The sequence below is a fragment of the Neophocaena asiaeorientalis genome, unplaced genomic scaffold, assembly GCF_003031525.2.
Source record: "Neophocaena asiaeorientalis asiaeorientalis breed wild unplaced genomic scaffold, Neophocaena_asiaeorientalis_V1.1 scaffold450, whole genome shotgun sequence".
NCBI lineage: Eukaryota > Metazoa > Chordata > Mammalia > Artiodactyla > Phocoenidae > Neophocaena > Neophocaena asiaeorientalis.
Window position 1 is genome coordinate 722,084 of NW_020175674.1, and position 20,345 is coordinate 742,428.

The 20,345-nt window shown below is 41.1% G+C and overlaps 1 protein-coding gene across 2 annotated transcripts in view; it reads left to right on the forward strand.

Annotated features, from left to right (window-relative positions):
* The first annotated feature begins 301 nt into the window (after nt 1-301).
* Nucleotides 302-20,345, forward strand: part of COL12A1 (collagen type XII alpha 1 chain) — a 114,284-nt gene continuing 94,240 nt past the window's right edge. The window contains exons 1-10 of one of the 2 annotated variants that reach the window (XM_024731878.1): nt 302-380; nt 3,566-3,673; nt 10,801-10,917; nt 12,735-12,878; nt 13,310-13,369; nt 15,296-15,559; nt 15,734-15,898; nt 16,537-16,710; nt 18,463-18,753; nt 19,163-19,765. In XM_024731878.1, the coding sequence (XP_024587646.1) occupies nt 3,601-3,673; nt 10,801-10,917; nt 12,735-12,878; nt 13,310-13,369; nt 15,296-15,559; nt 15,734-15,898; nt 16,537-16,710; nt 18,463-18,753; nt 19,163-19,765 (1,891 nt within the window). In that variant the 5' untranslated portion in view covers nt 302-380; nt 3,566-3,600. Of the gene's footprint in view, nt 381-3,267; nt 3,674-10,800; nt 10,918-12,734; nt 12,879-13,309; nt 13,370-15,295; nt 15,560-15,733; nt 15,899-16,536; nt 16,711-18,462; nt 18,754-19,162; nt 19,766-20,345 lie in introns of those variants that run through there. The other variant, XM_024731877.1, reaches the window with a different exon arrangement.

Below are 20,345 nucleotides of genomic sequence, written 5' to 3' on the forward strand. Positions count from 1 at the left end.
CCGTGGCAGCCGTCCACCTTCTCAGGCGTTTCGTAACCGAGTAAACTGAGAGCTGGGAACAGCCCTCTATTAAGTAGCCCGCGGCGCGGAGCCTCTTCCCACTCGACGAAGGCGAGCCGCCCCAGACGCGTCCGCGCGCCGGCAGCTGCGGTCCCGGGCCGTCTCCGTCTGCCCTGCGGCGCCCGCCTCTCCGCCCGGGATCCTCCTTCTCTTACAAGTTCGCCCCGGTGGCCCTGCCGCTGCCCACCTCCGGGCAGCCGCCAGGTGCGCCCGGAGCGCAGCGCCGATTGCCGGGGCGCGCGGGGGCCACACCGAGGGCCGGCTTCTACGACGCCGGGAAGCCGCTATCGCCGCCGCTACCTCGGTCACCACCGCCTCAGGTCGGTCCGGCTTCCGGCCCCGTCACCTCGTCCCTTCCAAAGAAAACTAGGGAAACTTGCTTCTAGCCTCTCCCTTGCTCGGTTCTAAGCCACTAAGGAGCCCGATCGGGGACCGTTTGGACTTGTGCCTGAGATCTGCCGGGTATTCTGAGCTTTTTGTGATTCGTCTGAGTCATTGAGGGGGAAAGAATTGTAGGTTTTCTGAAGAGCTGATGCAGGGAGGCTGTGCGCGCGTAAAGCACCCCGTTCGATGTGCCAGAGTGTGGAGGGATTTCGTCTATAGATGCTTCGTTGAAATTGACGCAGGGCGCGCCGGCTCCCGGGGCCGCCAGTCCCTCAGGGCCTCGCGGCTGCCGCGGTGCCGCACGCGCGCAGGGAAGGTGTTTTAGCGATGCACGGCGCGGAATTCTTTGGAGGGCCGGCGGAGGGCTCTGCCCCTCGTCGAGGCTGCGTCGGTGTGTGTGGCATCCAGAGACAGACTCCCGGGCGAGTGATCTGGCTCCTTTCTCTGCTTTTCAAAGCATCCCACATGGTGGGTCAGCTCAGCTCTCGGGGGACTCAGCTTTGGCCGACTTTATCTAGCTGCTGGAGACAGCTCCCTCCCCCGACCTCTCCCCCTCAGTGCATAAGTGGACACCCTACTCAGGGTCGTGGAACCCCTGGGGGAGTTTCCATCCCATATCCAAAGAGGGTAGGGATCAGAGAATTATTTACGGAGCGGGGACTGTAGCCAGGCAGCAGAAGAGGTACAGCAAAGGAGGCACCCGTAGGGTCCTTACGGGGCTTTCTGGGACCCCTTTCCCCCCAACTCACCCCGGATTATGTGGCCTTCTGAAGTGTGCTGGAACGCTGGGGAGGGACGGGGCAAGAAAGGAAATGAGCGCTAAACTCGGTCCTTGGGTAACGAATGTCAAGGTTGCTGTGGGTGATGCGCAGGGGATCTGGAGGCACCCCGCGGGGTAGGGGTGAGGGTGTCATTTCCTTTTTTAACTTGACAAGGGAGTTAAAGGAATTGGCCTTTTCCAGCGGAGAAGGGGGAGGGGACGAGTTGGCAAGAGGAGATGAATCCCGTAAGTCTCCTACCGCTTTCCCCACCCCCGCAATTGACTCGTATTCATACATGAGGGTGAAGTGAGGGAATCCTCGCTGCCACGTAGGGGCGGCCGCTTTCAGATTTTATGTCTGAGAGTGCTCAGTGAAGTGCTGCTAAACATTCATATAAATATTTTGGCTAAAAGGAGATAAAACTCTTTTTTTTTTTTAACATATGGGTGGAATGCCTGGCAGGCTGGCCGAACTGATTCTATGTTCAGATAACCCCGAGGCATGATTCCTCGTGCCGCTGAGTCAGGTAGCCGATAGGTGGCGCTCTAGACCCAGGCAATAGCCCTTCCACTACTCAGGTTTTTGTAGCTAGTGAAGAGGTTTAAAAAAAAAAAAAAAACCAGCACACGGTTTTTCGCTGGGTCGACTGTTAGCCTTTAACTTTTCTCGAGCATGACTGCCAACTGAGTTGGAAATTATTATAGCAAAGTTAAGGCCAGATGACGGGACAATGGGCCAGTCTCACCTCTTGCTTTTCACTGATGTAGAAAAGGGTTAGAAATGTCAAACAGTTGTTAATTAGGAAGAAAGAAATTGCTAGAGTTCTTGGATCCCCAGAGCAGCGACAAAAGTTTGGCTTCATAAAAATGAGCTCCGGGCAATTTGGCACACCAGTTCATCAGACATTTAAAATGCAATTTACACTCAGGTCCAGGAAAGCTGCCCTAATACATTGTGCCAATAATTTGGAAAGACGCGGTTGGAGGTTGTCAGTTTCTTTTCTCAAAGAGGGCTCGACCTGTGGCTCATTTTTGGATTCCCAAGCATGACTTCTTTTTTCACTAGGCCTGGTGTGTTGTCTTACAATCATTTATGTACCTCAGAATCAATTCTCTTTTTATGTTTTGCTTCTGGAAGGCCCCCCCCCCCACTTTTAAGTTCGTTGCTAGTAGCTTTTGTCTCTGAATTGGACCTTAGAATATTTTGGAAGATTTCCTCCTACTGACATGGGTTAGGCACCTACTGTGTGCTGGGAACCACAAAAGACGAATAAGACTATTTGTCTTTAAAGAATTAATAACCTAGTTACAGAATCGGGAAAAATCAGTGTAGAATGTATTCTCCTCCTGAGCGTTTAAGCCTGTAATCTTCTGGAATAAATGAACAGTTAAATGAGAAGATTAATTATTACTGAGAGTTTTATTAAAAAATGTCCTGGGAGGGGCTTCCCTGGTGGCACAGTGGTTGAGAGTCCGCCTGCCGATGCAGGGGACACGAGTTCGTGCCCCGGTCCGGGAAGATCCCACATGCCGCGGAGCGGCTGGGCCCGTGAGCCGTGGCCGCTGAGCCTGCGCGTCCGGAGCCTATGCTCCGCAACGGGAGAGGCCACAACAGTGAGAGGCCCGCGTACCGCAAAAAAAAAAAAAAAAAAAAAAAAAAAAGTCCTGGGAAAACAGGAAAGAGTGCTTTGTCTCTTCTATTGCCTTTCCCTTTTTACGATGTATTTTAGAGTTGTTTTTTTCCCCTCATCTTGAGTAAAAGATTTATCAGCTGTGAAGATAACATAGCTAGCAGGGGGTCAGGTTTCTCTTGGTCTGCACATATTTCTGTATAATCCATGTCAGACCTTCAAGAGCTGCGTATTTGTAGGCAGAACAAAATGAAGAAAAAAGAGAGTAAAAGAGGTTTATTATACTTTTCCAAATTACCCCGAGACCACTAAAGTACCGTTACCTAAAGAGTTCAGCAGCTAGGAAAAAACGGCTGGCCAAATAAAACCCCCAGCTGGAAGAGGCATTTGGTTGAGTCAGGGAAAAGATGACCTCTGAATTAGCCATCACCCAGGGGGACGGAGTTAAGTGGGGCGTGGTAAGGCCTTCACCCCGGATGTTAAGCAGGGCCAGCCTCCAGGAAAACAGGACCCTCTTTAAACTTGAACTCCCTCTTAGTGCCCGTGGTTAAACTGCTACAGATGAACTTGACTTACACTGCTTCACAATAGGCCCATTATATGCTGGTCTGGGCCTTAGGTTATTGAGGCAGATCTGGTCGGGTTCTGGCCCGGGTCCAGGCTCCAGTTCTAACCTGGCTCCCGGCCTGCCCGGACCCGGTTCTGACGCCGTCACTGCTTCCTCCCGCAGATCCCTTCATGCGGCTTTGAGCCCCGAGGCCGAGCATGCGGACCAGGCTTCCCCCAGCGCTCGCCGCCCTGGGCGCGGCCCTGCTCCTGTCTTCCATTGAGGCAGAAGGTAAAAGGCTCTTCCCTCCTTCTCCCCCGTGACCATGCAGAACTCTAGAAAGGAAAGAAGCAGATCTTTCTTGTCTCTGTTGCTTGCTGTGTTTCTCCCTGCGCTTCGTGTGTTCTCTCGGAGTTTCTCTCCTTCGGAGAAACGCCCCCTTCTCTGAGGTCTGTCCATTTCCCAGCTCTCAGGTCTCGCTCTTTCGTATTCTGCTTAAGCCGTCCCGTACAGTGCTGTGTGCCCTCCTTGCTCTGGTCTCTGCGGTGTGCTGTCCACACTGCCACCGACACGGCCGCCTTCCGAGAGGACCAGCCGTCCGGGAGGGGGCGACGGCTGCACCCAGCTCTGCGGGACGAACACCTCCGGGGGGGGGGTACCCAGGAGCCCCGGAGCGCGGGCGCGCTCGCTTGTGCGCGTGGCTGGTTAGCACCTGGCTCGGGACTGCGACCTCGGTGACAGCACACAATAAAAGACTCCAACAGAGCCGGCTCTGCGCGTCTGTGTGTTTTGTGGGGAGTTCAGTCGGCTAGGCGGGCGGTGCAGGCAAATGAGGTAGCAGCCCAACCGCCCAGGGGACTGGCGGGCCAGCAGAGATCCGGGACGCGGGGTGTGTTCTCGCGGCCCGAGGTCGCCGCTGTCTCTGTTTGGTTCGCTGGGCTACGAGACCCGTGGCCCAAGCCCAGGCCCAGCCCCACGCGAACAGGTTGGGTCTGGGCCAAGGTTCTCAAGCTAGGAAGCTAGCGGGCGCCTGGCAAGCCGGGCACCACCTACCCCTCCCTCCTTCCCTCAGCTTCAGACCTGAGTGCGGAGTCGGTCAGAGGTTCGGAGATGGGTCTCAGGGCCTCAGGGTCTGCAAAACGGCTCAGTACGCTCCAGCCTTGGAAAACGAAGGACTTCTGCTAGAGTTTTAACCTTGTTTTAGGCTTGCTGCGGTGTGCACTTGATGCCTTCCTTTCTCAGCATTCGCGGAACAAGCCCTTTCTGTATATTGACCCAAGAGGGGCTTCTGTGTCCTCTCAGTTATCGTTGGAGACCTGATAAACTAGATTTATTGTTCTGCAAGGTAAATGGGGTAATACCATAAAAGGCATCTTAAGAAATGTATACTTTTTCCAATGCAGAAATGCCCCCGATGAAATTAAGGGAGGAGAGCAATACTTCTGTGTGGGTCAGTGTGGAAGGGGGGTAGGGCCGGGGGCTTGTGTTTCTTAGAGGCTGTGGGGAAGGAGAGCTGTTTTATGACCACACTGAGATTTTCAAAAACTTTCTATTGTGTTTGATTCTCGAGTTTGAGACTGCAGGTACAAAAGACCAAGATTGGGCAAAGCAGAGAGTCTTCAAAATGTACGGCTTGTTCAGAAAAGTGAGGGAAACTTGCTGGCTCTTCTTATCTGATTAGTATATGAATGTGGAGGCTTTTCAGAGTGGCCTCTGTGAAGTAATATTCAGATGAGATGGCCTTTAATGTTCCTTTCTATGTCGTTGTTAGGAAGGAATTTCACTTGAGGAACTTCTGGAAGCCCTACTAAAGATATTTTTAGATAATTCACTAAAGTGGCATATTTATTGCTCATTAAGAAAATAGTTATTTGAAAATCAGAAAGGGTTGAGAAGTCTTAGGACAAGAATTGAGTTGGAAATGATGTAAATGGAAAAAAATCAGTTCTGAATTGGATAATGGCTGGTTAGCAAAGTGCAGTTGAAAAGAACATTTTACTCTCTACATTACTGATTGTTTCCGTATTTCTCATAATTTATCTTTTAGATTTGTATTTATTTCCACATTATATGGCTCTTTCTTTTGCTTTCTTAAGCTGTTTCTCTTCTTGTCTCTCACCCACTTAGTCCAGCATTTAATAATGATCCTTTTGTAAGATCTGTTATTTGGAGAGGGCCTTATTCTAGTTTGGCACTGTCAAATAGAAATACATTGCAAGCCACAGATGCAAGCCACATATGTAACTTAAAATCTTCTGGTTATGACATTAAAAAAGGAAAAAGAAGAAGGAGAAATTAATCTTTATAACATATTTCACTCAACCTAATATATCCATAATATTACCATTTTAACATGTAATCAATATAAAAATTATTAGTAAGATATTTTGCATTCTTTGTAGCTAAGTCTGAAATTGGGTATGTATGTTATGCTTGCAGCGCATTTCATCTGGACTGGCCACATTTCAAGCACTTGATAGCCACGTGTGGTTTGTGGCTCCAGTACTGGACAGCAAACCTCGGGTGTTAATTGCTAAGTGGCCCCAGGAGCCTGGGAAGGGCTAACAAAGTTTGTGGCCAAGGCCTTTCTGGGGACAACGGGCTGCAAACAGAATTTCTCTGAAGTATTTCTGATGGCACATTTCACAAATTCAACTGGCAGCCCTGCTTCTTGATATGTTATTTTGATCTTAGTTCAAAAGTAGCCATTGTGGAGGGTGGGAGGGAGACGCAAGAGGGAGGAGATATGGGGATATATGTACATGTATAGCTGATTCACTTTGTCATACAGCAGAAACTAACACACCATTGTAAAGCAATTATACTCCAATAAAGATGTTTTTTAAAAAAAGGGTACATTAAAAAAAAAAAGTAGCCATTGCTACTTTTCTTTCCCTTTTGCAACTCATACTTGTACTCTTCTATTCATACTATTTTCCAGTCAGTTTCTACTTACTTTTTTTTATATGTTGAAAGCTCAATACCTTTAATTAAAAGGTTTTGGAGTTCACTTTTTGCATTGCTCCCTTTTTATAGGGGTACCACCTTTGTCATGTTGTTTTCTTCTACCTACTTACACAAGGAACTTTATTTTTCATAATACAGTATTTGTTCCATAGAAATAAGAGTGAAAGTGATTTTTTTGCTTTTAATATTTGTAATTTTTAGCTACAGCATAGACTTTATTAACCTTATAACCTGGCCAGTGATCTGTAAGATCTAGAATGTGTAACTTATTTTTGGTTCCTGTATCATATAGTATGTAAATTGCCATTTAGAAAATTTAACGCTTTGCATTTAAAGATTAATGGCCAGTGTTCCCTGAGAATTAGACACCTTTCTAGTTAATCTAGAATTTGAGATGGACATATGTTTTGTAAAAAATAGAGTTGTAATTTTAGTAAGTCTGATTTGTAGTTCATAATATATAATGAATGACTGGATATTTTTAATTCATGAGTGAGTTGAAGTCTTAAGCTTTAATTATCTTACGTCTAGGTTAAGAGGCTAATTAATGTATATTTCTATAATCCTGTGTCTAACTTATGTTCTAACAGAAATTTCAAACTCGACGGGAACTTATAGATCATCTATTCTAATCCTCTCATTTTCCAAATGAGAAAATGAGGACCAGAGAAGCTGAATAACTCAGTCAACTAACCTGATTGCCTAGGGACAAGGCATAGACAAGACCCAGGTCTTCTAGTCCCGGTTTCATGCTAGTTTGCCCACACTGTGCTGCTTTCTTGCTTGAAAACGGGTTGACCCAGTCAGTCTCATGAAAGGATGCATTTTGTAATCTGTACAGAATAATTTACTTATCTAAAATATTAACTTTTCAACTGCTTATTTTTGGTATCTTATAAACACAGACGAAATGAGTATCTGTATCATGGCAGAGATCATTAAATTTATACTAGCTTTGGACGGAAAGTTTAAACTAATGCGTACTGAATATAGTAAAACCACACTTTGTGCACTTCTCAAGGTTTCTGCCATTAAGGTAGTACCCTTCTCAGTGTTGCCATCACAAAGATTAGACTAAAGGTCTTACTAGTTCATCAAGATGATATTTTAGTAGTATGTTCTCAGTTTTCCTTTACCTTTAATACATTTTATACACTTGCCAAATCTTACTAGACTAATCTCCTCCCACCTGTCCGTCCATCTATCCATCCATCCATCCATCCACCTCTGGGTAAACTTTTATGTCTTCCTCTTGGGTGCCATAATTAAAAACAATGTTTTGTAAAAAAATTATATATCAAGGTAGATACTTTGGTTTCAAAATTGCTTGAACAAGTTGTAAAGTTAATATACCAAATTCTATCTGTATCTGAATTGGAGATGTCTGAATAGCACATATTGATTGTTGACCAGGCATCAAATAAAGGTTTTTTATAGAGTAGAGAAATACTTATGTATATTTTAATAGGCAAATACATATCAATATTGGTTTCTAAAGTTAATCTTTCACTCAAATATTTCTTATTTTTTACATTTAAGCAAGTAAGGTAGGAAGCTGTATGCTCTGGAGTCAGACTATGGGATCAAAGTTTTCCTGCCTATTAGCTGTGTTAACCCTTGCGAATTTCACTGACTCACCCATTAATCAGGGATAATTAGGCCACTCTTCTGGGTGATCATGAGAAAAGAAGGAGACAATATAGAAAGTGACTAGCTCTCTGCCTGTCACAGAAGAGACACTCAGCAAATGCTAGCTATAATTATTCCTAAAAAGTCCTAAGTCCTGCCAATTTATCTAAGGAAGATATCAGCAGAATGCAGCTTTCATAGCATAGCTTTTTGATAACAAAAAGCATTATTCATAAATATGAACTTAAACTGCTAGTGTTATGAATACTTAAAATTTTAGTTTCTTCACTCTCAGTATTCAGTTTTATGAATATATATGATTGCTATCTTATTTATTTATAATTTTACTTCTATTTGTCTTTGTTCAGATTCTTCTTCTACACAGCTATGACTCTTTACAATCATAATCCCTATGTAGATAGTTCATCCTAGAAATATTCTGGCATCTGCATAGACGCTGCTTGTAACAATGCAAGGGCGGTTGTGAATTATTTTTATATAAAATAAAAGATTTTCAAAGTTAATGAAGATACATTTCGCATTGATTCAAGTTGACAGGGGTCCACACTCACACCTGCTTTATTATCTCTTTTCATGAGACAAACAAGCAAAATATATAAACAGAATGGCAAGCCTAAAAGGTTTTACAAGAGATAAAAGTGGCAAGAAGAAAAGTGGAAAGGGCTCTCTGTTGTACACAAGCTGGTCGACCATTCTTTCCTACTTTTGATCCCCAAGTACCACATCTGAGTTTCTATAAACACCTTAAAATCCTCTGAAATGTTAAAGACTTTTCCCAACAGTCAATTTTTCAGTTTTTCTGGAATCCTGGTCATTTGGAAATCAACAAGGTGGGCGGCTGCTGCCCCTCAGCAGCTTTAACCTAATGTCTGCTGCTTCAGGTCAATTTCCTTGCAAGGTTGGTGGTACTGTTTTTCCATGTACTGATTTTTTTTAAAAGCATGCTCAGGCCAGTTGCGTCTGCCTTTGCATTAAATTTGTCCTGAGCCATTGCTACTGGAACAATATTTTATAATGATATTCTTAATACCTATTGTCCTATTAACATCTGTTGCATGCTTGTTATACTAAGTGATGACTGCCAGTAAACCTCGCAAAACGGTTACAGACGGCAGAATGTTGAGTAATTAAACTGTGCATGTAGATTAATAGTCTAATCTCACTGCCTGTGTATGGATAGTAAGAAAATAACATTCATCCCATTACTAGCGTATCCAATAAGAATAAAAAGCCATCTCCTACAGTTGGAAGCAGCAGTTCATTAAAGCAAACGTTTGCTTAATTTGTATAATTTCCATTAAAATGTGCTATTAATATTACATAAATACCTAACCCCAGTTCAATTCTATGACTCGTGTCTCAAAGCTACTGCTATAGTTCAATTGACCTTTAGGAAAACCTAAAAGGAGACTGTAATCTCTCAAAAGAGAGACAAAAATTCTGACTCACCAGGAATACTTTCAATCCGAAACACTTTAAGAAGAGTATGGCGGAAAGTCATCTTATTGTGTGGACCTGCTTCAAGAGTCATACTTTTTAATGCATCGACCATGCACTGACAGTGAGTCAGTACAATGCTGCATGATGAGGCATGAACACTGCAGAGAGAATATCATTATAAAATATTTCTGGAATGTCTTTGTGTAACGACTATTGTACATGGAGGCTTTCGTTCATTGTGGGAAACTAAAAACAAGTCAACATTTCATTGACACATGCATGATGCTGTACAGTTTTGTATGTAAACTATTGCTTTCTGTACTTTTCGATTATTCCTGTCATTGACTTCTCCAAGATTTATGCGCAGTCGTGTCTTCAGATGGCTGATCCTTCCTCACTATTTTCTTTAAGTTCTGTAAATAAATGTCCATAAATATACATTGATGTTGTCTTTTCATAATTAACCATTGTTTTGTAAAGGACCATACTGGCATTTTAATTTAAAATGCCACTTCTAGTATGGAGTATACCTGCTGCAAAGGAAAATAACAGTGTTGGTTTACACCTTGCAAACGTACCGCAAATTGGTGTAAACAGGCAGAATGTTTGTTAGTTTTATAAACATCTGTATATCACTCTTTATATACTTATAACTGATTGACACCCCTTATTACTATTTTTGAACATTGGTCTATATGAATACAAATATACATTTAAATGTATATTTCCTCGTGAGACATAACAGTGCTAAATTTCCCATGATTCCTCCTTTTTATTAAAATACATTTTTCATCTCTGCCACAGATTGAGAATTATCAAACAAAAATTAATAACAAGGCAATGATGCAGAGAATGAACCAAAATATCATCGATCCTTTTCCACATCATGGAAAAAATGTATTATGTCAGTGTTCTCACTTAACCTCTGTGGTCGTAAGCAGGTCGTGATTTGGCATGCTTATTCAAAGTGCACTCAGCATGTATCGAAAGTTCCTTAATTGTTATGTGAATTGTTTGCACACGTGGTTATTATATGTGATTTCATTGTACCTGTATGTACTTGTATCCAAATATGTTTCTATTACGCTTGATTTTGCTGGCCATTCTTGGATGACCGAGCAACTCAAGAATCCAAAGTGTTTTGTGCTGTCTTCCGTAATATGTATACTCTCTGATGTTTTGTCACATCTTGTCAGCTTTTAATTTTATTCTCGTCCAACAAGATATCTTTTATATTTGTTGGAAACAAATTTATGCAAAGACAATTTTAGTAAGCTTTGCTCAATACAATTCTTTATTAATTAAATTGACCGTTTTGTGACATTGGAAAATGTAACTGATATCAACTCTCTCTCTTGCAGTTGACCCACCTTCAGACTTGAATTTTAAAATTATAGATGAAAATACTGTTCATATGTCATGGGCAAGACCACCTGATCCGATTGTGGGTTTCAAAATAACAGTGGACTCCACAACGGGTAAGTTTTGTGATGATGGGATTTTAGGACAGAGACATCAAAGGGGATATAATCTGATCTTTTCCCCTCCTTCCATTTCATTATGAGGAAGCCAGGATTTAGAAAACCTGAGGGGTTCACCTAATGTCGCCAAGATATTTGGTGGACTCAGATCTCCAGATTTCCAGCCCAGGACCGTTATTATATTTTTATAGTGTTAGCTTTATTGACTTGGTTTGCTGTGCTAAGCTGTTGTTACTAAAAATAGACTCCCCCCCCCATCAGAATATTGCTGGTAATCTTTGCTTTTATCAAATAGAATGATCATTTCTTGACATTTTTCTTGAATCACTTAATCTGTCCAACACTTCAAGTGACAAGTGATGAAGTGAGTTGTTACGCCTTGCCCAGCGTCCTGCACACTTCAGTACTCAGGACACAGATTCTGGGATGGTGGTGAGCTGCCATGATGGAAGACAACGATTTACTAGATAGATTCTGTAGATCCTAAGGCTAAGCGTCTTTGAAAGAAGAAAACTTGTTTTGCTTGTTCTCAAAAGTTTTCTTTAGTATTCGTGATGTCGCCCAGGTGTGGAGAATCCATCTCTGTTGATTAACTTTTATTTCTAACGTGGAATGGGAAAATAACCAGTTTTACTAGCACTGGCCAAGTGGTAGGAAGAGGTCTGTTTTGGCTGACAGAAGCGATAGATGATGTCAACATGACTTAGCACCAGAGATGTGTTTACATACTTGTGGCCTTTAAAAAATACCACTGATTTTGAATGCTGGTTTATCAGGAAATTGGGAAGCTGTATTTTTCTCCCACATGATCCGAGAACTTAAAAAGCGATCAAGAATTTACTTTTTATTCCTTGAATATTTTCTTCCCAAATATATTTGCCGTTAACTATTTCATTTATTCCAAAGCAGAAAAACAGTTGAAAAGAGTTCATGTGGTTTCCAGATGTTGGCGATGACTGACTCCTATACCTTAAAAACCTAGCAGAGCCCTGGTGTCTTGTTTTCCCATGGGGGCCCTGGTGGGTTCTGCAATGCGCCACATGTAAACCTGGAGCATTTCTCAGGGTTCTTTTACATTCGTTACCTTTTTCGATTATTTATGTTTTGATGAAAATTTAATATGTTTAAGAATTTTAAAAGTCACTTAGTCCCTAAGAACTACTGTGTTTCCTGATTGAATTGAACCTTGTCATAATCTAGAAGGAAGTACATAATTGTCAGTATATAAGGAAACGCTCAGTACACTGTGCCTTGAAATGTTTGATGCCTAGTTAAGTCAATTCAGAGGACCATGGTTACCCATTAGTGTATGCTCCCATCCCCCGCTGGAGTACGGAGGATGCACTTCTGTAGAAGAGGATGCTGTTTCCCAGTAGATGTTCCTTTTAACCTATGGGGTTTGTTGTCTTTGAGTTGATTTTCAGCCCTTCTTTTTCTTTCAGTGCTCTCCTCCAATGCATCATTTAAAATTAAATTATTTTCTGCTTTATCTCTAACTTATAAAAAAATTTGTTGTCTACCATTAATATTCAAAAATAATGAGAGATTTTTGTTTGATATTCTGGTGTCTCTTTAATCTAGAGGAATACTTGAGTCCACAAACAAATATGGGATATGACTGTAACACGTAAAGGCAATGCCAGTCCATTTACTGAATTTCTAGAATTCAAAATGTTTGTTTTGGAAGGCAGTAAAAAATAATGTTTGGGTATTCTAAAAAAATGTGTATTTTGAATTTGCAGATTTTGAGTATGCGTTATGTTATATGTGAAAACAGTTTTGTTGCATTGATGTTTTTCTTTCTATATTTTCAGATGGGCCCACTAAAGAATTTACCCTTGCAGCTAGTACCACTGAAACTTTATTAACAGAGCTTATACCTGAAATAGAGTATGTGGTGACAATCACTTCATATGATGAAGTAGAAGAAAGTGTACCAGTTATAGGCCAATTAACAAGTAAGCACACATATAAAGTACTTTTATACCTTATATTTTGCAGAAGATTTCTCCAACTTTCAAATTTAAGTTGTTGTTATGCAGAGTTGATTTATATCCATATTAACTATTCTTTCGGTGATCCTAGATGTTAGTAGCTGTGAATAATTCATTCCTGATTTATAATCCTGGTCTCTGGAAACAGCGGGAATATTATGAATGAAAACTGTTAAAAACATTAGGCTTTGCCAGACAACAATGTTAATATTCATTTTGAAATATATCTAAAATCTCCCTAAAAAATAATGTATTTGCAAGGGAATGCTTATTTGGCTGTATCCTCTGACCAGCCGGGAACGGACCATACATTTGAAAGACAACGTACTTATTTTCTTCTTAGGAAGTAATTGTATGGGTCCGTTTCTTTTTGTAATAATCAAGTTTTGATTCAGTTCAAACAGGTGGCCCGATAAAGCCAGGGGAGAAGAAACCTGGAAAAACAGAGATACAAAGTAAGCATTTCTCTTAATATTTCTGCTTGGCTTTGCAAAAGTTATAAATGTAATCTGAAGGAGATGTTCCAACTAGGTCCATAGTTTGATCTCACTCCTATATTAATTTCTGTAAGCTTTATCTACAAGAACTACGGGCAACGTAATAGTAATGTATGACTAAGTGGTTATAACACCTACGTTCTGACTTTCTAACCTTTCATTCTATGTACTAAATATTCTTTTTACTGGGAGTGTTTTAAATGTGTGTGTGTCCAAGTTCCCCTGCAGGATTTTGGCAGTAGGTGAAAAACAAAGCTCATCACTGGACTTAACTCCTTTCTCAAAGACAAACTATAGAAATAGGTGGTAGCTCAGGGATGCCTGAGAGCTATAAGGCTGGACCACAAGGGAGATGCCCTCACAGTGTTTTCAGCAATTCCATTGCCATGAAAATGTATTTCTATGTCTCTGTATATGTTATGCTTGTTTCTAGGGTGTTTACATGGGCTTAGTTGGTGCAGTTGTAACCGTTTCCGGAGTCTCTGTAAGACGTCTCTGATAAGTTGATGCATTTGTAATCAAATGAAAGCAATTTTAGTGTCTGGTTTTGTGGCTTCTAGCTCCTTTTGGTCTTACACTCCTCTGTGTGACTTGCTGGGTTGGAGCCCTGAAGGGTTTCTTGGACTTCTAATTTTGCCACCTTGTAAATTGGATTTATGACTCAGGATAACAATAAAAAGATTGTGAACATGAAGTTCCCTTTATCCTGAATTTTTCCTGCCAGGTCACTGTTTATAATTCTTTTTCATGTCTGCTCATCTGAAGCGAAGTTTATAGTATGCAGTTACAATGCAAATATTTTCCCTGAATCATCAATATTTATTCTAAATCAAAGCATCATTCTAAATACTGACTTTCAGTAGGCTTAAATTGGCCCATTAAATAGTAGGCAAAAATTATTTAGGCATGCAACTTGTATTGGCTTGCAAATTTCCCAGGACCTTTCCTCCTCTTCCTAGCCAAATACTTCTCTTATTATCTACCAACTGACTGCAGGGACAAAAATATCTTCAGAAAATTCACTCAGCTTTGCCTTATGAAGACAGATTTTCATAAAAACCAACCTGTTCCCCCCTCCCCACCTGACCACAGAGAGAGGGAAAAATATGTTTGGTTATAAAGGCCAATTGTTGCATTTTTAGTGATTTAAGGGTACTGCATATGTTTCTACTTTTGAATGAAAATGTTTCCTCCCCGTTTTGTTTAGTACAAGAAGGTTTTAGTTGTCCATTTAAAATACATTGATAATTAGGACAAGATATCATGGCGATTTTGCATCACATTTATGCTTGTTGGTACTTCTGTTAAGACTCCATTAACCCTCTAGACTAACGAGCTGCAAACGTTAGACAATTACATTGTAAAATGCAGGAGAATTGTTAAAAAAGATGCGCGCTTTTCTTCAACCCTACCGCATTTGCTTAAATGGTACAGCAATTGTTTTGTATTTATTGATCTCAGAATACCAAGAATGAAAACACTTTGCTTACATTTCTTTCGTATGTCTCCTAGATATTTTATATAGTTTTTACTTGGAGAAAAGAGTGAGGATATGGTTATAAAAATAGACAAATCAATAGCAACGGTACTTGGGTCACAGGCTCTTGGAGAATGGGTCATATATGTATCTAGTCTTGCACAGTGTCTTATACAACAGTTTAAAGACATATAGTTGCAGAAATGCATACTGAAAACGCTTCTATGTGTGCCAATAAAGTTTTACATTCTTTTGTGCATGTCAGTTGTGGGTAAAGAACAATGTGAAAAGTTCTAATGAACAAAATGACTTTAGGAGCCAACCTTTGTGCCACGTTAGTTTGTATTCCTTAATGCTAGATAGATTTATTAGTGTGTCATTTAAAAAATATATCACATGTATTTCAGAATGCTCTGTCAGTGCCTGGACTGATTTAGTGTTCCTTGTGGATGGCTCATGGAGTGTGGGAAGAAATAATTTCAAGTACATTTTAGACTTCATTGCTGCTCTTGTATCTGCTTTTGACGTTGGGGAAGAGAAGACAAGGGTTGGAGTTGTTCAGTACAGCTCTGACACCAGGACGGAATTTAACTTAAATCAGTACTACCAAAGGGATGAGCTGCTTGCTGCAATTAAAAAAATCCCATACAAAGGTGGCAACACGATGACAGGTACGTTTTTACAAATTGTGGTATTGTTTAAGGTAAATGAAGTATCTGTTTGGGAAAGAAAGGATGCATTGCCCAAATTATCATATGTTAAATAATATTGAAATTAATCGCATAGCTTTTGATTTTGGTAAACTTGTGTCACGTGGAACTGAACATATTTCTTTTTCATTTCAGGGGAAGCCATTGATTACTTAATTAAAAATACTTTCACGGAATCTGCTGGATCAAGAGTTGGCTTTCCCAAAGTGGCAATTATTATTACAGATGGCAAATCCCAGGACGAAGTGGAAATTCCAGCAAGAGAGCTTCGAAGTATTGGGGTTGAAGTGTTCTCTTTGGGTAGGTCAAGTTTGGTTAAGTATTTTCGTTTTAGAACTACTTTAATACTTAATGGCCAGGAAGATGAAGGGTTGATTCCTCAAGGAACGATTCTTTCTCAAGGAAGGAAAGCAGTTTTTACTGCATTTGATAGTATAGTGTTAATCCAAATCATTTTTGAGTAAAAGTTCTGCTTATCTGTTTCTCTCACGTAACTCCTTTAGCATATGCATTAAGTAAGGCGGTATTCACATTCTTGGTCAACACTCTGCTTTTCAAAGAATGCTGGGCCAATGATTCTAATAAAGATCCTCCTCCTCTTATCATTAAGTGTTTTTTTATGTTTCCTCTCTTATGTAACTCTTGAAGAATTCAGAGGGTTCCAGCTCATTCAGGACTCTGGAAGTAAAAAGTATTATCTTTACAGATGGCAGGGACAAATGATGGCATGGTTGGCATGAGAGCCCACTCTGCTTTACCAACCAGTCTTTTGCCTCTTTGGCCATGTTACGTGAAATGGGAAAATGCTTTTGTCATTTCAACAGTGGCACATTCATTAGGACGCAAAACAATTCCAGTTTATGACAGAATAGGACTTGAAAAATGTCTTTACTTCCCACACTTCCCTTCCCATATCCTTGTCCTTTTTTTTTTTTAAGGCATTAAAGCCGCAGATGCAAAAGAACTCAAACAAATCGCCTCCACACCTTCCCTAAATCACGTTTTCAACGTGGCCAACTTCGACGCGATTGTGGATATTCAGAACGAGATCATCTCCCAGGTGTGCTCAGGTGTGGACGACCAGCTTGGGGAATTGGTCAGTGGAGAAGAAGGTGAGTGAATTGTTGGGCGTTCCCATGTGTCCCCCTCTTCCATTACTTGAGAGCAGTTACGGCTTCACAGGCAGGGGGACATTTAGTTGAGCATTCTGGTTCTATTAAATGGCGGAGGAAAAGAGTTTCCATCAGCATACTCTGCAGAGTGTTTTCAGGGCTCTTAAGAATATTTCAAAGATCCGTCAGTTTGATCCTCCCACATTTGGAACATGCTTCCATTTTATCAGTCACTGATTTTAAGTACATGGGAGAGAGAAAAGACATTTCATAAGCATCCTTTGGAGTATTAAAAAGTCACAGTTTCCATAATTGTTCGCCTCTTAGCCTAAGAATTCACAACTGATTAAAGATAAGTTCTAAAGAGCTACATCTTCAATCGTATAAACTCTTTAATCTACAAACCCCAAGTATTTTGGCAATGTTATTATTATTTCATGGGCTCTGAATCTCTTTCTTTGTTTTACCGCCTAATGTCTGATTGTTTGCTCTGCTTTATTACAAAATCCACCCCCGCCCATCTTTCCCCTGCTCAACCTCTCTTTACTCAGTCTTTTAAAACATTCACGTGTCTCACCTTCACTAGGGTGTGTGTGCGAGGTTAGGCCAAAGTTTGGTTCTACCCCCGTTTGAACTCTCCCTGGAAGGGGTGTGGGCTGCATTGCAGTCTGTTTTGGGGCCTCTTCTCTCTGTTGCTGGCGATCGCCTGAGACTTCCGCTCCCCAGCACTGTCTCCGCATCAATCCAGAGCTGGGCCTAAACTTCCAGTTGGCACATCCATTGCTTTCCTCCCACTGCTTCTCACTTCTTTAGGCGTCATTTTTATGGACTACATCTGATTGCCTTTTTGAGAAGATAGTGAGTAACCTTGTACATATTTTATCATCCACTGTTGCGGCCTGGCTTATAAAAACTTAGAACTATATCTTCTGGGAAACTGATTCCACTGGCAAATCTAAAACTTGCAAGATTTGGTCTGAAATAGCTTAAAATACTTTGTTATCTGCTAAATGTTGGATTGGCTGAAAAGTTCGTTCAGAACATCTTAACGGAAGATCCCAAACGAACTTTTTGGCCAGCCCAATACACGACTATGTTCTACACTGAGTAAGGAGAGAACATTTTTAGATGATCAGTATTTGCTTGTCAATATGCATGTTGTAAACCATTGTTTCACCCCTGTTTGGTGGCATTATGAACATAGCTGAACTTTTTTTCTTATCTTGAATAAGTGGAAATACAATTGCTTAAGATGATAAGAACCTGTCATTTAAGAACTGCTGAATCCTTTATCTTTCTTGGCATATTACAAAGTATCTTAAATATTACATTATTATGCCTATATTACTATTAAGAGAGAAAAACTTTCTAAAGCATTGAGTAAGTCATTGATTTAACAAATATTCATCAAGTGCTTCCTTTGGTACCTGAATAAAGGCAATGAGTGTAATACCAAAACCAGAATGGAAAGTCTTGGTCCCAGAGGATGAATTAGGCATCAGATGTCCTATTATTAATTTCTCCAAGGACTTCTTTTTCCCTAAACTTCTCATCTCCCTGATTAAAATTCAGGCACTGAGTCTCTTTCGGTTTGATGGGTACAGGTGGAAGTGGGGGACTGGGATTGGGGAACTTTTCCTGATGCATTCATGATTAATTCGAATAAGGAAAACTGAGGTGCAAACATGAAGACCTCATTAACAGGGTTGCATCTCACTGTTTTTAATCACGCTTCTGCTCATTATTTTGTAGTTGTTGAACCTCCTTCAAATTTGATTGCCACGGAAGTCTCATCAAAATACGTTAAGCTAAGTTGGAATCCATCTCCTAGCCCAGTGACTGGCTATAAAGTTCTCCTTACACCCATGACCGCAGGAAGCCGACAGCATGCTCTGAGTGTGGGTCCTCAGACGACCACACTCAATGTTCGTGACCTCTCAGCAGACACAGAATACCAGATCAGCGTCTCTGCCATGAAGGGACTGACATCCAGTGAACCGGTTTCAATAATGGAGAAGACTCAGCCAATGAAAATTCAAGTGGGTGAGTTAATGGGTGTATCACTGAGTTTGGAATACCTGAAGGTCCATTTGCTAGTATGCTGGTTCAGGTTTACTTTTAAACAAAATGTTTGCAATAGTTTTCTTTTAAAGAAGGCTGCTTACTAAGAAAACCGGATACCGTAGGCCTTCCATATCTGAGGTTCCATATCCACAGATGCAACCGCTGTGTGGTCTGACGTTGGTTGAATCTGCAGATGCGGAATCCGTGGATCTGGAGGGCTTACTTCCCTGTGCCATTTTATAGAATGGACATGAGCATGCCTGGAGTTTGGTGTGGGGAAGGAGGTCCTGGAACCAATCCCCCAAGGATACAGAGGGACAGCTGTATCTATATTTTATTGATTAATTTGTATTTGTTGAACTTTAATGGGCTTTCTTTCTTTTCACAGAATGCTCACGTGGTGTGGATATAAAAGCCGATATTGTGTTTTTGGTTGATGGTTCCTATAGCATTGGGATTGCAAACTTCGTTAAAGTTAGAGCCTTTTTGGAAGTTCTCGTCAAAAGTTTTGAGATTTCACCAAATAGGGTACAGATAAGTCTTGTCCAGTACAGCCGGGATCCGCATACTGAGTTCACATTGAAAAAATTCACCAAAGTTGAAGATATAATCGAAGCAATAAACACCTTCCCCTACAGAGGAGGATCTACCAACACTGGGAAAGCAATGACTTACGTTAGAGAGAAAATATTTGTGCCGAGCAAGGGTTCAAGAAGCGACGTCCCAAAGGTCATGATTCTTATCACGGATGGAAAATCTTCCGACGCTTTCAGAGACCCAGCTATAAAACTAAGGAATTCAGATGTTGAAATCTTTGCAGTTGGTGTGAAGGATGCTGTTCGCTCAGAATTAGAAGCCATTGCCTCTCCTCCTGCTGAGACCCATGTGTTCACAGTGGAAGATTTTGATGCTTTTCAGAGGATATCTTTTGAACTCACACAGTCTATCTGTCTTAGAATTGAGCAAGAATTGGCAGCTATAAAGAAAAAAGGTCAGTAGGCTTTGTAAAGTAAAAGTTATCTCTTCGTGAACACAGCATTTGTGCTTCTAAAATTGTGGATAATATGCTTTGTCAATTATTTTTATCTATAGGAAAAGGTAACCTTCCTATGTTATTGAAAACTACTGAACTTAACTCATTTAGCTCTGAGATATGACTTTCTCCTGGGTGTGGGTCAGGTATTTATTGGTGACAAAGCTGTTTATCCTGAGTCATGAGCTGTTTTTGATCTTAGATCCTCAGTCAGGGCGGGGAACCAGCTTTATCAAACCCATTTGTCGCATCCAGTTGAATAACCACGAATTGAGTGTCTACCATGTGTTAGGTGCTGAGCTAGTTGCTTTGAATCAAAGGTGACTGGAACATAGTCCTGGATCTTTGAATCCTCCTCATGCATTCTCTTTCCTGGACCATTTTTTGGGCATCCTTCCTCACATCTGGAATTCCCTATCCTTTTTTCTTCATTTGTCCAAATTCTGTTTTTCAACATTCGATTAAAAGTCCCATCTCTTTCATCAAGCTTCTTAATTGTTCTAGGGCTATAACACTTATCACTTATAGTCATTTGGCA